This window comes from Pan troglodytes, chromosome 3 (genome assembly GCF_028858775.2).
Source record: "Pan troglodytes isolate AG18354 chromosome 3, NHGRI_mPanTro3-v2.0_pri, whole genome shotgun sequence".
NCBI classification, from domain to species: Eukaryota; Metazoa; Chordata; class Mammalia; order Primates; family Hominidae; genus Pan; species Pan troglodytes.
The window spans coordinates 76546135-76564014 of NC_072401.2; the positions used below are offsets into that span (position 1 = coordinate 76546135).

A 17880-nucleotide genomic window follows, 5' to 3' on the forward strand; every position below is an offset into this window, starting at 1 on the left:
CTATATTACTCTATTTCTATGAGGAGTACAATGTAAGAGTCTCTAAGGGCTTTATACAATCTAGAATTTGGCTTTACTCTTATTTAGAATTTTCTTTGTTTCAGGGATTCCCGTGCTTTAAATATATTAGGTTCCCTAAGGAAGAAATCTCAGGTCCTCAGAGCTTATGTTTTATATAAAGAGATTACTCAGAGCATTTTTAATTTAAATTGTTTTAACAATACCCAGCATAATTTTTACCCTAGGAGAAGGGTTGTGAGCATTTATATGCTTGGTATGGCTGCATTTCCTCTTTACATTTACTTAGAGTAGTATTTCCAAATTTAGCTGGAGAGCACCTCATTCACATACTCAACTTTTATGTTTTAGCTGCTTGGTATTTTTTTTGAATTGATTGATTCCTTTATAAAACATGTATTAATAATTCTAAATATACAAAAAAGTTTCAGAAATAGTGTAAGAAACTTTCCCCTCACCTGAAACATTTGAGAGTAATTTGCCAACATGATGCCCATCACTCCCAAATATTTTAGTATTTATTTCTCTCAAAGGGATATTTTCCAACATAGTCATAATAAAAAATCAACAGATACATTACTACCCTCATTAGAGTATAGATATATATTGTAGATTAGACAAGTTCCACCATTTGTCTCAATAATGTCCTTTGTAAAAGCGAAAGGATGTCAGTCAGAAGCACACGCTGCATTCACTTGTCATTCCCTCTTAGTCTTCAGTCTTCCCATAACATTGATGATCTCGAAAGTTTTGAAGAATACAGACCAGTAATTTTGGAGAATGTTCTTCAGTTTATGTTTGTTTAATGTTTCCTCACAATTAGATTCAGGTTATGTATTTCTGGCAGGAATATCACAGAAGTGATGCTGGGGTCGTTGTTGTTTTTTTGTTTTGTTTTGTTTTGTTTTTGAGACGGAGTCTCATTCTGTCGCCAGGCTGGTATGCAGTGGCATGATCTCAGCTCACTGCAACCTCTGCCTCCTGGGTTTCAGCAATTCTTGTGCCTCAGTCATTGAGTAACTGGGATTACAGGCATCTGCCACCATGCCTGACTAATTTTTGTATTTTTAGTAGAGGTGGGGTTTTGCTATGTTGGCTAGGCTGGTCTTGAACTCCTGGCCTCAAGTGATCCACCTGCCTTGGCCTCCCAAAGTGCTGGGATTGCAGGTGTGAGCCATTGCGCCCTGCCTGTTTATTACATCCCATCAGGTGGAACATAATTTAAATTCGTCCACTTATGGTGATGTTAGCTTTGATCACTTGAATAAAGAAGGCATTTTGAGATTATGTAAATAGTCTCTTCCTTGTCAAATTTTAATCCACTGCTTTACCATCTATTAATATTTCTTGACTGAATTATTTCTGTGATGGCTGAGAATAGTGATTTTTCCAATTCTATCATTTTCTTTACATTTCTTAATTGATATTTTATGGTAAGATAAAGCTCTCTGTTCTCCGCATGTATGTATGTATGTATGTATGTATATATGTATTTTTTATGTGTATATTAGCATAAACTCATAGATTCATATTTTATTCAATGGGTTATAACTCATTTTTTATTATTTGCTTTGATGTTAATATTGTCCCATATTTGGTCAATGAGATCCCCTGACTTCATAACCATCGTTCTTTGAGCATTTTAATACTTTCTGGTATATTTCAAATTCATCTTGTACCTATCCTAGCTAGTCCTGGAATCAGTCATTTCTCTAAGAGCACTGATTCTTTTTGGTGGAGAATTGTATTTAGAAACCAAGATCTGGGCTCAGTGTGCTTGCTGCTTTTGGGGTGTCACTGTTCCCAGGGCCTCACAGTGGACACAGCTAAGGAATTTGTATACATACACACACACACACACACACACACATACATGTGCACATGTATTTACATTAATCATTCTTTTTTTTTTTTTTTTTTTTGAGACAGAGTCTTGCTCTGTCACCCAGGCTGGGTTGCAGTGGCACTATCTCGGCTCACTGCAACCTCTGCCTCCTGGGTTCGAGCAATTCTCCTGCCTCAGCCTCCCAAGTAGCTGGGACTACAGGCACATGCCACCACGCCTGGCTGTTTCTTTTTTTTTTGTATTTTTAGTAGAGACAGGGTTTCACTGTGTTAGCCAGGATGGTCTCGATCTCCTGACCTCGTGATCCACCCGCGTTGGCCTCCCAAAGTGAGGCCAGTGCACCCGGCCGATCTTTATTTCTATGCTAATCTCTGTATATTGAGAACTATGAGTTCCCAGCAATACTTGCAATTCTAAGCCAGCATCACAAGGATTGATTTTAAGTTTTTTCCCTTTGCATATTTGTAACTACTTCTTGAACAGCAGTTGAGTAACCTGACCCTCTTATCCCTCAGTAGATTTACTTACTTTGCTCAGTCTCCTGTATTTAACCAATATAGTGTCAACATTGCTGCCTTTTCCTCCTCCTCTATGTGGATGCTGCCTCCATCACTCCTGGTCTCCAACATAAATGCATCCTGCCCCATGCTCTGCATGGAGACTCCATACCATTTAGGCTCTGATATTTTGGTTTGGCCTGCTTCTGCACTGGAGTCCTCTTCACCCTTCTCAGTCTGCTCACCTGCTCTGGGCTGCCACTGCCACAGTGCATCATACTCTTGGTGTGGGTATCCTTCTCACTCCACTTGGCCTTTGACATCCTGAGCCAGGCTGCAGCTGCCCACCCCTACACAGACACCCTTCTCATTCCATTTTGGCTCTGCCACCCTGGGTCAGACTGCTGCCACCCTCCATCCCATGTGGATGTCCCCTCAATCTGGTTGCAGTCTGATGCTCCCACCCACCCTCTTGGGCCCTTTGTGCAGACATCTTCCTCTTCCTGCTTGGATCCCAACACCTTGTATTCAGCTACCAATCCTCCCCAAGACGATACCCGCTCACCCCTCTCAGGCTCTGACACTCTGTGCCAACACGTTTCCAGCCTGCTCATTACATGAACTCTGCTGCTATATCAAGACAACTCCCTTCTAGGCACCAACTAATGGCTTTTGGATTAAATTATGAAGTTTTTTGTTGTTTTTTTTTTTTCTTATTTGGACTTTATTATAAAGACAGATTTTGCTTGGTTGTTTTTAAACTTAAGTGATCAGTACCTACTTATAGCCTCATTCTAAAATAATGTCTGTATACTTGAATAGTCATGGGTTTAATTTGTTAGTTAAATTTTTTGTGATTTACATTAAAATAAATAGAGATTAATGACAACTAAAGATGTTCACCTGTGGACCTATGAAAATCAACTTGCTAACCACATCTTTAGGACACCGTGGTTTAGATTATTCATTTAATGGCAGTCTTGTTTGGTTTGTGTTTTCATTCTTTTGATCTTGGTACTTGACAAAACTGATAGCAAGACTGCATATCTTCTAGGAATGAGAAGATATTTTTTTCTTTTTGTCTTGTATATGGTTTTAAATAGGAGCGGTGATGGTGACTCTCCTTGCCTTATTTCTGATTTTAAGAGGAATATCTCTAACGTTCCCCCATTTATAATGATGTTCACAGTAGACTTTTTGTAGATTTTTTTTTCATCAGGTTAAGGAAGCTCTCATCCTAATTTACTAAGATTTTAAAAAATGTTTTAATCATGGGCTGGGCACAGTGGCTCATGCCTGTGATCCCAACACTTTGAGAGGCTGAGGCAGGTGGATCACTTGAGCCCAGGAGTTCGAGACCAGGCTAGGCAACACGGTGAAACACTGTCACTACAAAAAATACAAAAATTAGCTAGGTGTGGGGGCATGCGCCTGTTGTCCCAGGTATTCAGAAGGCTGAGGTGGGAGGATTGCTTGAGCCTAGGAGGTGGAGGCTGCAGTGAATTGTGATCACGCCGCTGCACTCTGGCCTGGGTGACAGAGCGAGACCCTGTCTCAAATAAAATAAAATAAAATAAATAAAATTTTAAATAACGAATTGGTGTTGAAATCTGTGAAATGTTTTTCCTGAATCTATTTAAAAGATAGTATGTTTTCTTGTCATCTGTTAATGTGGCAAGTTGTAATTATAGACAGTCTAAGACTGAATCATCCTAGCATATTTTGCATAAACTCAGCTGCTTTGTCATGGTTTGCCATTTTTTCGTATACTTTGCCATGTCTTGGTGTTTTCTTCTTTAGTTCCTTCAGGTTTGATTTTGGGGGAGAGTTAGTAGTCATGTCCCTTTAGTATCCTAAAAAAAACTGGACAAAGTGGCTTAAACAAGAAGCTACCTGTTAAATATTGTTTGAACTGAAGGATTAATGTTGCTTATGCTTTCTGAACCTTAGCCCCCTTATCTGAAAATTTGGTTATAATAATGCCTACCATATATGCTTGTAAGACTCAAACGAGATAAAAATAAGTCAAAAGTCTTGTATAGTGACTTCCCTTTGGGATTTCAGATTTACCTACTTATTTTTATTTTTATTTTTTGTAGAAAGCTGCTATCAGTAAATCTCACAAAACACATTCCAATGATGCCTTTTAGTTCATTTACTTATTCAGACCATTTGCAATTGATAAAATATGGTATCTAGAACCTTCTTTGTTTATTGTAGGTCTAGATTGTACTTGAAGCTCAGTCCTGTGTCTTTTCTTCTATTTTTTACTCCTTCATCTTTCTTTTTTATTTCCTGGCTAATTCTTTGTGATTTGATTGAATGGTGCAATCATTATTTTTGTTAATCATTTATGTTTTGGTGGGTCATGGCTCTCGAGTGCATTTTACCTTCAAGAATGGGAGAGCTTCTAGGAATGTGTTATTAGAATTATTGTCCTCTGTGTCCCCTAGAAAGGCAGTGAGTCTTCTCTTTTTTTTTTTTTTTACTGTCACAAATATGTAAGCGTGCACGCGCACACACACACATCTGTAGTAATTTTCTAGGTTATATTACGTTCTTAAGGAGAGTGAATATCAGAAACAAAAGTAAGAGGGAAGTTAGAGTTTTTATGGTGAGAAAAGGAGTATTGCAAGGTGGGTTAGGGTTGGGAATAGAGGGCCGGATTGTTGGTTGGGGATCATATGTATCTTGTCTTGGTGAGGCAAGCCTCAAGAACCTTACCCATGTGTCACAATTTTATTTTATCTACTTTCCTAGGCCTTATTTGACTAAGACATAGTTAATTAGTATCAATATTTGTATTAACAATATTTTCTTGTTTTCTGTTTCTTTGATGCTCTGGCACCTGGAGTCTAGAAATAGCAAACAACTAGTCAGGGAATGAGCCTCTCATATGCAAACTTATCAATCAGAACTCACCCCTCTTCCCTCTGCTGGGCTTTTATGCTCCCAGCCAATATTCCCCTGCCCTCATCACCCCAGTGCCATGTACCCGACAACCAGAGCCCACAGAAATGATTTAAACCAGCACATCCTAAGCCCCCTCAGCCTGCTTACCCTGCCTTGGCCATTCCTTCTCACAAAATCCACAATAAGGGCATGTGCCTATGTTTTTTCCTTGTTCCCTCTGCCTCTTGACCAACCCTGGTGCTTCCCCATGTGGCCCTGCCTGGCATGTCATGCCTCCTGTTTCAAGGGGTCTGTGAGTATAAGAACTTCTTCCTTTTTGACAGTCATTTCTGTCCCTATGTATCCTGGATACTTTTTTTTTTTTTTTTTTTTTTTGGAGAGACAGGGTCTCACTCTGTCACCCAGGCTGAAGTGAACTGGTATGATCATAGCTCATTGTAGCCTCAAATTCCTGGACTCAAGCGATCCTCTTGTTTCAGCCTTTTAAGTAGCTAGGACTACATGTGTGTGCTACCATGCCCAGCTAATTTTTAAATTTTTTTTGTAGAGATGGGGTCTTGCTAGGTTGCCCAGGCTGGTCTTGAACTTCTGGCCTCAAGTGATCCTCCTGCCTTGGCCTCCCAAAGTGCTAGGATTATAGGTGTGAGCCATTGTGCCTGGCTTCTGGGTACATTTTTAAATAGTATCGAAGACATTTATTAGGGGATGGTGTGCTTCTAGTCTACAAGGTTGAATGTGAGTGCAAATTGTTCAATGCCTTCCTAACTTTGCTATTCCTTGTGGGAAATATTCAAGACCTGTGTGCTTGTTTTCCCTTTATTTGGGGTTTTTACTAGGAATTCCTGTCTCCTTTATTAATAGGGTAATTGTGGCTGCAAAAATTTAGAAGGAAGCCTGAAGATTCCTCTTTACTCTGTTCCTTAGGCCTGGAGCCTTTCGAAGTGGTTTCCCAGGTTTTTGGATATCATGGAACACAGAAATTAAGCAACACCATAGAGCTCTCTACTTTTGTCACACAATACACACACATACACACACACAGAATTATTTATCTTACTATATTGAAAATGCTTTAAATAGAATATTTTTTACAGGTTGACTATAATGAAAAAAGAAAGGCCAGGCACATTGGCTCATGCCTGTTATCCCAGTATTTCGGGAGGCTGAGGTAGGAGGATGGCTTGAGCCCAGTTAGAGACCAGCCTGGGCAACATAGTGAAAATTCATCTCCACAAAAAGTAAAAAAAAAAAAAAAAATTAGCTGGGCATGGTGGCATGCACCTGTAGTCCTGGCTACTCAGGTGGGAGGGTCACTTGGGCCAGTAAGTCTAGGTTGTAGTGAGCTGTGATTATGCTACTATACTCCAACCTGGGCTACACAGGGAGACCCTGTCTCAAAAAAACAACAACAGAAAAGAACTACTGTATATTCTTCTCTCCTCAGAGTTGTAACACTTCAACACTGTTCTGTAGTTCTAGAGTATCAAAGGAGATAGCACAAAACATCTTAACAAAATCTATGGGAGTTAAGATAGTTAATAATAGGAGCAATGCAAATTCCTATTTCAGCTGAACCAAAACTCAAGCTGGTTTTTAATCAATTGGTTTTTACCAATGAAGAGAAAATAAGCTATAATAATTTTCAACACATCAAGTTTTTCCAAGGCTTTGAAGCTTCATACAAATGTGCATATAGACACAATGATGTCACCTACCAAAGTGATGGATACTGGAGTCACTGTATAATCATTGCATATAAGATTATGCTGATTGAAATGAACCTTCTTCATGGAGGTGAGTGACAGAAGGGTGAAGCAGGCAGATACATTTGCTTCTAAGAGCTTCTATAAAACTGTCACTAACTCTTTGTCCTAGAGTTCCTTGACACATGAATTAATCTTTAACTTTCCATGGCTTGAATTTGAGCCAAAACACACAGATGTAATCAATCCAGCCTAGAGTTCCCCAGTGGAGCAAGTGCTGATCTGTGTACTGGATCATGTACTAACGTATAGGAACTCAAAGTATATCCTTTAGAGTCAGAAAAATGTGGCAGAGAAGGGATATGTGTTTGGTTTTTAAGTAATCTAATTGTGTTATTGATTTAAAATCCTCATACTGAGTTAATCCATTTATGCATTAGAAATCTATATGAAAAACAGTCTTTCTTATGCTTTACTGTTTTCTAAGAGGAAATTATTAATACGTTTGTGTTGATTATAGTGTTAATCATTAATGGGCTGATAGAGAGTAGGAATAAAAAATGTTTATACTGAGATGAAGCTCAAATACTCTCTATTTTATGTGATGGTTAAACAGTTAATATGTTGTTATCTAGTCCGTTTTTTAAGGGTGGATTATTTGTGCCTCTCCTTTGTAGACCATATAGGGTAACTTTCTGATGTTGCCATGCCATTTGTAAACTGTCATGGTGCTGGTGGGAGTGTCTTTTAGCATGCTAATGCATTATAATTCGTGTATAATGAGCAGTGAGGACAACCAGAGGTCACTTTCATTGCCATCTTGGTTTTGGTGGGTTTTGGTCGGCTTCTTTACTGCAAGCTAAAACAGCTTGCAGTAAGGTCTTCATGATCTGTACCTTGTGCTGACCTCCTATCTCATCCTGTGACTTAGAATCCCAAGCCATTTGGGAATGCAGTCCAGAAGGTCTTAGCCTTATTTTACCCAGTCCTTATTCAAGATGGAGTTGCTCTGGTTCAAACGCCTCTGACAAGCCCAGGTTAGGTGTTGCACTTTCCCAAAGTTCTCAGTCTTTGTTTTTATCACCCTGCTGGAGTGTGCTCAGTTTCACCTTCCCTGCTAGATGGCTAGCTCCATGCGGGCAGGGTGTGGGAGGATGCTCACAGCCATGTTTCCAGCATCCATGCCCAGCTCACAGAAAGTGCTTATATTTTGAAAGAAAGAATGAACAAAGGGCTGCTTTCCAGTACCAAAGGACTCTGTCACATATCTTGCACTTAGCTGCTTTTGCTTCTGTTGAGATGAAGATTAATTGGTACATTTGTTAAAGATGAGGTAATTGTTTTAAAAGGTAGTCAAGAGGAAAGATGACTATTGAAACCTCTGTGAATAATTTAATTAGAAAACCTACCTTCAGAGCTCATTAAGCTCACCCCTCATGGAAGCCATTATTCCCTGCTGTGAAAAACTATGACTCAGCTTGCCTTCTGTTTAAAATTAGTTGAAATTGTTTGGGTTTTTTGTTGTCATTGGATTTCTGTTGGAATACTGTGACTATTATTGCATATCCTGTGATTAAGCTTAACTTCCCGTGCATGCCATGAAGAAACTGTCTAAGTTTAGTCACAAGATAATGGTGCGCATTCACATTTCACCCTCATCTCTTAATTGCATGCCTTCTACTTGATTGAAGTATCACCGTGATTCAACATTCAGCCACCTTTTAAAAATTTTGCTGTCTTCTTTCTATTTTATTTGGTGATGAATATTTCCTGTTAGTTTCTAGCAGACTGCATTTGACATTTCATACATGCCAACCCAAGGCAGCTTCTAAGATTTCATTCAGAGTTGAGTAATTCTGGTGAATAAAGAGCCAGGAATGAACTGAAATGACCATATTTTCATGTACAGAAGTTTCTTGAAAGACCTTAAAGAGCTATTTGTAGCAGGTTATTATTATGTGTATGTCATTGGTCTTCTTCAAACATGACAATTTGTAAAAACAGTTTGATTTTTAAGAATTCAGAATAATTTATCAAAAAATGACAATTAGTATGTATTGGCATTTTAAATAGTTACTGACAATATAGAAACTACTTATATTTCATAGAATAAATATTCTACTTTCATGTTGTATATTTCAAGGAATCTATTTTAACAAATTAAATTGTATTCTAGTAGCTACAATGAATTCAGTTTATGTCTTTTGAAACCATGATATTAAAAACAGAAAAAAGGGAAGAAATTGTTTAATTTATATTCCACAAGCTGTTGGTAATTTTGTTGTTGTTGTTAATTCTTTTTATTGCTGTCACTGGACTTGTGAAAAAGAAAGAGAGGTTTAATAAAAGAAATAGCAGCATGGGATATTCACTCATCTTTTGCTGACCTTTGGAAAGTTAATCAAATTTGTGCATGTGAAGTTTGAGGACCATGGCATAATGGAAACCTTATTTTTATTTTTTATTGATTTTTTGAGACAGAGTTTTACTCTTGTCTCCCAGGCTGGAGTGCAGTGGTGCAATCTCAACTCACTGCAACTTCCACCTCCCAGGTTTAAGTGATTTTCCTACCTCAGCCTCCTGAGTAGCTGGGATTGCAGGCGTGCACCACCATGCCCAGCTAATTTTTGTATTTTTAGTAGAGATGGGGTTTCACCATATTGACCAGGCTGGTCTCCAACTCCTGACTTCAGGTGATCCGCCTGCCTTGGCCTCCTAAAGTGCTGGGATTACAGGCGTGAGCCACCACACCCTGCCTGGAAACCTTATAAATATAGCTTGTTGGGGACCCAAGGAATCTCAGAAATTGGCATTTTAGTTCAAGCCTTTTATTTTACAGAACAGTGTAGAATTATGGTAAACAGATGGATTTTGGAGTTCACAGGAACCTGAGTTCAAACCCTAATTTACTGGGCATGTAATTTGGGTAAACTATTTTATCTTGTTTAGAATCAGTTTTTTCACTTATGAAATGGGGTCAATGATACTTATCCTGAAAGGTTGTTGTTATTAAACGAGATAATATAGTCATGCTGCCTATGACATAGTTTTCAATAAGTGAAAATGATAACATTAGTAATAACTGTAAGGGGATATAAAGCACCAAAAAGACTAACCAAGTTACAGAAGCAACCCATTGGCACTTCCAGTGGTGGACCTGAGCTCTAATCCTCCTTTTTAATTTTTGTAATATAATGAGATGTTAGGCAAGTCGTTTCACTTTGTCTCAATTTTATCAGTGTTAAAAATTACTAAGTAGAGACGGGTGGGCCTAGTGGCTCATGCCTGTAATCCCAGCACTTTGGGAGGCCAAGTTGGGTGGATCACCTGAGGTCAGGAGTTTGAGACCAGCCTGGCCAACATGGTGAAACCCCATCTTTACTAAAAATACAAAAATTAACCAGACGAGATGGCGCATGCCTGTAATCCCAGCTATCCGGGAGGCTGAGGCAGGAGAATCACTGGAACCCGAAGGTGGAGGCTGCAGTGAGCTGAGATCATGCCACTGCACTCGAGCCTGGGTGACAGAGCGAGACTCCTTCTAAAAAAAAAAAGAAAAAAAGTAGAGGCTATTTCCCCTTCTTTCTTTCCCAAGGACATGTTGTACATAGAGTTAGAGCTAGATTGGAAATAATACCTGTAAGGCAATTTAGACTAGGTTTTTGCTTTTTCAGTTATATGAATGATATATATGTAGAATGATTAAAAATTCATCAAAGTCTTCTTGGAGGGAAACATTTAAGGAAAAAGGCTGAATAAAAGTGGAAAATTAGCATTGTGTAGCCAAGTGACTGTCAATGGCTAATTTTGACCCACAAGGGGAATAGTATGATATTGCTTAAAACAAAAGTGTGCAGAGTTCTTAGAGCTTTACCTGCTTCAGGAATTAATGTGGATCTACTTTACTCTTCACTCCATTCCATCCTGTCCTTTGTGGGACCCATGTGTGAACTTAAAGGATATTATGGATTTGAAAAGAGAACCAACATGAAAAGTGAAAAACAATTGACGTTCTGCATAATTGATTCTCTTTGATGATTTGCATAATATAAGCATGGCATGGTATAGTATTAAGATTACTGGGTTTAGAAGCCATTTGCCTCAGTTGTGATTTTGCCTTTTAAAGATTGAGGGTACTTAAATCAGTCAGTTGCCTCTCTGAGGCTCTTTAAATTGGATTTGAGGAGCTTCAGATAATAGTTTAGCTCAGGAGATGAGGATAAAATGAGATATAAGAAGTTTTGTAAATTCTGAAATGCTTTTGAAATAGAATGGAGTGATGGTATTTGAAACTATATTTAACATTGTATTTTATTCACCTTTCAAAATTTTTCCTTAATTTGGCCATCAGGGAAAAAAAAAAAACCAACTCTTTTAGGGTGGGCCTGATTATCAAAAAGATGTTGACCAGCTGTTCCTGAACTTAAGATAAAAGATTAAGCTAGATGAATGAGATTTATAGTAGAGCACAAAGGGTTTAGGTATAAATAGAGTCTAATCAGAGTTTTGATTTGTTTCTTCAAACAAGCTGTAGTGTTTTTCTCAGGAATATTATAAATTTTTCTTTAGGTGCTTTTAAAAACTAAAAATAGATTTTTCATCTGTCTGTATTGGGTTAGGTAGAGTCCTGCTGAAGATATAAAGATGATTAATATCTTTATATTAGCAAACCTCTAATGTTTGCTTCTGACCCAAGAGTTGTACAACCATTTAATAAGTCAGTCTGGAAATAGAATATAGAATCTGAACTCCTTGTAAAAGTAATAACTGTAGTTTTAAAAGGTCCTGCAGAATTTTACAATAATTAAATTGAAGAGATAAGCTGAAACAAAATCATTGCTTAAAAGTTTTTGTAAGAAAAACACTAACTTTCTATAGCTGTCTGTTTTGAAGTAAGCTATAGTAAAGTTCTCAATTTTATTCTTGAAAAATAAAAATTATTTACATCAACTTGTCATATATAGGGAGATTGCTTGCATTGGAGTTTTCAGTGTGTGTGAATTCTACATTATCTATTGTTGACCTTTTCATATTAGAAAATGAAGTCGCTGACAGTGATTGTACATATATGTACACAAGTAGTGGGGGAAGACCACTGCAGTTCTACAAAAGGCTTCCTTCTATATCTTACAAGAAAATTCTGCCCTTTGATTTTTCTTTTATTACTACTGCTGCTGCTACTACTACTGCTGTAGCGCTTGTGTGTCAGGATTTGTTCTAGGTGCTTTAGATGTATTAGCCCATTTGATTCTTATAACAGCTTACTGAATATGTACTATTACCATCCCCATTTAGGAGAGGAGAAAACATGTACAGAGAGAAGAAGCCCTCCTAGGGACATAGAGCTAGTAGGTGGCAAAATGGCACCTTGTGTTGTTTGGTCCAGAACCTATGCCCCTGCCACTCTGCAGTCTTGCCTAGTAATAATCTACCACACTGGCCGTTGCATATAGTCCTCTCTGTATTGCTTATTTCCCCAGTAGGAAAACAGAAAGTTTTGCACAGTTGGAGATGATAAAGATTTACATATAATCTGCTATTGCAATTATAGTATGGATTTCAATTAACTTTTCTTGACATAAAGTTTAATATCAGGAGTTGATTTCATGTGAAAATTCAGTTGTATGAAATACTGCCTATTGGATCAACTTTTATGAGCATATTAGAGAAAGGCAGTGACTTAACTACCATGCTCAACTCAGATGCTGATATAGGTGTACGTGTGTGAATTACCACATTGCAGTAATAGAGTGACTTGGTGAAGAAGTGGGTGCAGGAGACGAAATACCAGTAAGTATGACTTTGACCTTCTTCAGTGCCAATTATTCAGAGAACCTTAATTAACTTGCAAATGTTCCCTTGATAAACTTAAAATGACCATGTGTAATGTGAAGTTAGTATGATGTGTTTAGAAAACTGTTTAGGACAGGAAGCAGGCATTAGGAACTCTCACACATATCTAGACATTCAGAATTTTTTTTTTTTTTTTTTTTGAGACGGAGTCTCGTTCTGTTGCATAGGCTGGAGTGCAGTGGTATGATCTTGGCTCCCTGCAACGTCCACCTCCCGGGTTCAAACGATTCTCCTGCCTCAACCTCCTGAGTAGCTGGGATTATAGGGCACACCACCACTCCCGGTTAATTTCTGAATTTTATTAGGGGCGGGGTTTCTCCATGTTGGTCAGGCTGGTTTCAAACTCCTGACCTTGTGATCTGCCTGCCTTGGCCTCCCAAAATGCTGGAATTACAGGTGTGAGCCACTGCGCCCGGCCCAGAATTGTTTATATCAGCAAAACAATTTTTAAGAAAACATGACCTGAGTATGTATCACTGTTAGAGATCATGGAAACTTTGTATTTCTTCTAAAATATTTTAATAGACAAGAGCCAGATAGTACAAGCTTCAAGTGACTTTAGTACATCTGTACTAATCAAGATTGTATGAATAAGCATACTCAGTGTAATTAAGTAAGTGAATTCATCCAATATATCACAAACTCTTGAACATAGTGAATTAAAGACCATGAATATAAGACAATAACACTTATAACAACAGTAATACTAGTAACAACTACAACCACCACCACACAACTTACATTTATTGTGAATCAGGAAAGTGCTTTAAATGAATTATATTATTTAATCCTACAACAATCCTGTGAATTCACTATTATAACTTCCAACTCCACAGATACCAAAAAGAGAGCATTAATTATGTGCACAGTTACACAATTAACAAGTATCATTTGTTCAGTATTTACTGAGTGTACCCACCAGAGATCTGCACTGTTCTAGGTAGTGAAGAATTAGCAATGAGTAAAATAAAGTCCTGCCTTTATAGAAGGACCCCACCTTTTATGAGAGAGACAGACAACAAATAAACATGGAAACATAATAAGTCAGCTGGTAATTAGAATTATGTAGAACAGTAAAGCCCAGTAAGTAGACAACAGAGTGCTAGCATAAGGTGCTGTGATAGGCATTGTCACTTTTTTAAGCAGGGCAGTAAGGGGAGACCTCTCTGACAAGGTGATGTTTTAGCAGATACCTGGAGGGAGAGAGATATTTGTAGAAAGAGTGTTCCTGTGCTTGGAATACGGGAGAAGAATGGTCTAGGAGGCCATGTATTTGGAGTGGGTGAGGAGGAGCATGGTTGGAGTTCGAACCCAGATTTATCTGACTGTGGAGTCCATAAACCACTACACCAATCCGATGGGGCAACCACAACGTTACCTAACTTACTGTGATTTTAGAGATGAATTAGCCAGATACATATTCTCATGGAAAAGAGGAGGGTAGTGACATTCTACTCTGAAAGTTCTGGGTTGTGTTGAGACTTATGTGAGAAATCCCTGTGTTTTGTGGAGAGGTATTTTTGAGACTAGAGAACAATTATGAAGCATAAGTTTGGGAAACTGGGATTGTAACTCCCATGCTCAGAATTCTTCCATGGTTCTTCAATTGCCTGCAGAGCTTTAGAGAAATTAAGTAACTTTCTGAAAGCCTCATAGCAAACAGACCTGCTTTTGAATTATGATAAAGACTGTATTCATAACTGCTGAGCTATGCTGTTCTTCTCAAAGTGTGAAATCAATCACATGCTCCTTGGCTTCCTGTCACCTACATATCAAAGTTGACATGACTTGGCAAGGAATGCAGAACCCCCAGAGTGTGGCTGCACCTTCCTTCTTTTATGCTCTCCTTCCACTGCCCCTCCCCGTGCACCTTGGCATGCAACAGAACAGTGCTCCTCAGGGTCATGTTCCTAGGATTTTTTGCATTCTGAAATGTCCTTCTTTCTCTTGTTTTGTAACCAAGATTTTATATCTTTCTTGAAGCCTTTTTTTTTTTTTTTTTTTTTTTGCCATTTTCCTTCCCAGATTGAGTTTTAACTTCTTCCTAGGCTGCTTTTAGAGCTTATGTATCTTTGTACTTGCTCATCATTTCCAGTAGAAATCATTCCTTCAGTCCCTGTCCTCCCAGCTAGGATTATGCTTGCATAAACACCTATGCAAGCATTGACCATGGCTTTTATTACCACACTTTTTTAGTAATTTATTTGCTTTTGTATCTGCCTTGTCTTCTAAACTATGCCATTCAAAGCTTTTTAAAAATCTATATCCCAACCAAATACAGGGCTTGGCATGTAGTTTACCTGCTTACTTAAATTAAACTTAAGAATATTAGATGCAGAGTTATAGTGGTGACAGATTTGATCAGATTAAAACAAGTGGAGTATGTTGAGCAGTAATATTAGTTCATTATGGAAAGATACATGATAATAAAAACTATTCAATGAAAGATTATAATGTGTCAGACATTAAACTCAGTGTAAAAATATATCATTCTATTATTCAATATCCAATTCAAATTTGGAAGATATGTCTTATTAGGTATAACTTTAAAACTAAATTAAAATCTTAATAGATGTAACTTTAAAACTAAATTAAAAATGTATTTATTTTTGAACTATTACTAAGTGAATAGTAGGAGAGTGAGTAGGGCTTTAATTGGAGGAAAAAGTCTTTAGAAAGGGACAGAAGTCATCCTTGTTTCTTTGTATTCAGTTTTTAAAACGTTACTACAAATGTGTATACTTGGCTACATGGCAGAGATCTTCCGGAAAGAACACTGCCCTCATTTATAATTTGGACATAGCATGTTGGGTGAGACAGAGGGCTATTGGAGAAGTGAGCCCAGATGAGACCTTGCATATAATGCAGTGCTTCGTGCTGTTATCAACGGTTAATTGTAAAGGTTTTAGTAAGTACCATCCTTCCAACCTAAGGCCCAAAGTGGGATACTTCAGGCCATGGCTACTTAGCATAATTCCTGATTTTCATTTAGTAGGAAGCCTACTAATTAGGAAGTCTGTTGAGTAATTTTTGAATGAAATGCTCATTGCTGATTGCTTTGTTTCTTGGACAAGTATTTAATCTCGAATTGATATAGTGCTTATAATCACTGATAAATCATTTTGAGACTTGCATTTAATTTTGGCTTATATAACATTTATATTACTCTAGTGATGTTGAGTTGAATTCTGAAAGATTTAAGTGCAAAATCTTTGAAAAAATTTATCACATAGTTTTCCCACACTTCTCATCACACAATACAGCTTTTCTTCCCTTTTTTCACTTGATTTTATTGTTTCCTTAATTTCTCAATATTTTCTGCCAATTATGTGAATTAGACATTCTTTAATCCTAATACTTAGAGTTTATCAGTAGGAAAGACTACCTTAATGCTCAAAAATATATTTTAAAAAGTATTTTGCTTTCAACCCTTTCCAGTATCCAGTAGAAATTTATTCTAAAGCTCTTCTTGTGATTTTCCTGCAGTGACACCACAGCCAAAGCCCTATGGGAAGCTTTACTGAACACTAAGCACAAAGAGGCAGTGATGGAAGTTCGGAGACATCTAGTGGAAGCAGCAAGCAGAGAAAACCTGCCAATCAAGATGAGTATGGGTAAGCCTAAACCTAGGACACAGGCAGCCTCTGAGGAAGCTTATTTAAACCTGTTCTGAATTGTGGGCCAACCTAGCCAACATGGAATCTAGGCCAAAGTAGTAACGACTTTTGTATACTGTTGAAAGAATAGGGAAGGAATATGTGCACACTGCCCTTGGGCTCAGCAATGACCACTTTTCTTAGATTCAGCTTTGGGAACTCTCTAGGAGAGTTTTTGCTTACAAAGAATAATTATTTTAGTTTCTTATTGATCTATTTTACAACTGTCAAAATTGGTCTGGACTACCTCTCCTTAATTCTATTCTACCCCTACTCCCTTTTTCCCCCCATTCTTCCCCTATTCCCCCACTTATGGTGGGTAAAAGTTCTCTTATTACTTTCGAATTAGTGACTGAAATGGTACTGAGAAAACAATTGAGCAGTCAGACATGGTCTGGCCTAGTCCCTCACCCTTAGAGTCCTAATTGTCAAGTCACATCAGTGTTATTTCTTCTTCACCAGGAATTACATACCTAATTTTTCTATTTCTCGTTTTTTTTCACATCCAGCTTTGTCTTTGGTATTAGATGAATATGATTGCAATGGAATTTAAGTTTTAAATGGCTTTTTTTCTTTTGATCAAAAAGTCAGAGAACCACAGAACTAATGCGTTGATTTTAGAAAAAAAATTCGGCTTTTAATTTTTTTGTTTTAAAAATTATTAAATAATTTTATTGATACAGAAATATTTAAATATGGATATTGAATCTGGTTAATAGGTAGAATTTGTTTCTGGAAGTTTGCAAAATTTTATTTTTCTCTTTTAAAAATAAGGTTTCTCTCTTATAATCTGTTCTTAGGTATTCAGTAAATATTAGTACATTTTACTGGATAGGAAAATTTTTCTTTGCTGAGATTCATAGGCCAAGTTCTTGATTACACATGGGGGCAAAAATCAAACTAAGTTGAAATAGAACAAAATTTGAAAGTAGCAGAATATGGATGAATCTAGGAAGAAAAATGTTACAGGGTTATAACATGAAAAGAAGATGACTTTTAGTGTATTAGGTAACTATATTTGAGGGCTGCAAGGAACATAATGATGATAAGAAAAGTGAAATAACTAACCATTATTGAGAACTTACAGTATGCTAGGTCTTTGGACTGTTTATATGTGTTATCTTATTTCATTCTTAAGAGTAATTCTATGAAACAGATACTATTAGTATCCCATTTTGCAGGTAGGGAAACTGAAACAGAAAAATAAGTTGCCCAAGGCCATATATCTGATACGTGGTAGGACTGGAATTCAAATCCAAGAATTTTGATGCCACGTAATATGCACTTTATTTATAAAATCATCCTAATTTATACAGCCAATGCCAGAAGTGGTTTTGAAGGGTGAGAGCTCTTTTACTCGTTTTGAATTAATAAATGGACTATCATAATAAAAA

The 17880-nt window shown here is 37.4% G+C and overlaps 1 protein-coding gene across 2 annotated transcripts in view; it reads left to right on the plus strand.

Moving 5' to 3' along the window:
* Positions 1-17880, plus strand: part of SCFD2 (sec1 family domain containing 2) — a 503171-nt gene that overhangs the window by 50138 nt on the left and 435153 nt on the right. For both annotated transcript variants that reach the window (XM_001148032.6, XM_063809641.1), the window contains exon 3: positions 16317-16444. In XM_001148032.6, the coding sequence (XP_001148032.2) occupies positions 16317-16444 (128 nt within the window). The remainder of the gene's footprint in view (positions 1-16316; positions 16445-17880) is intronic.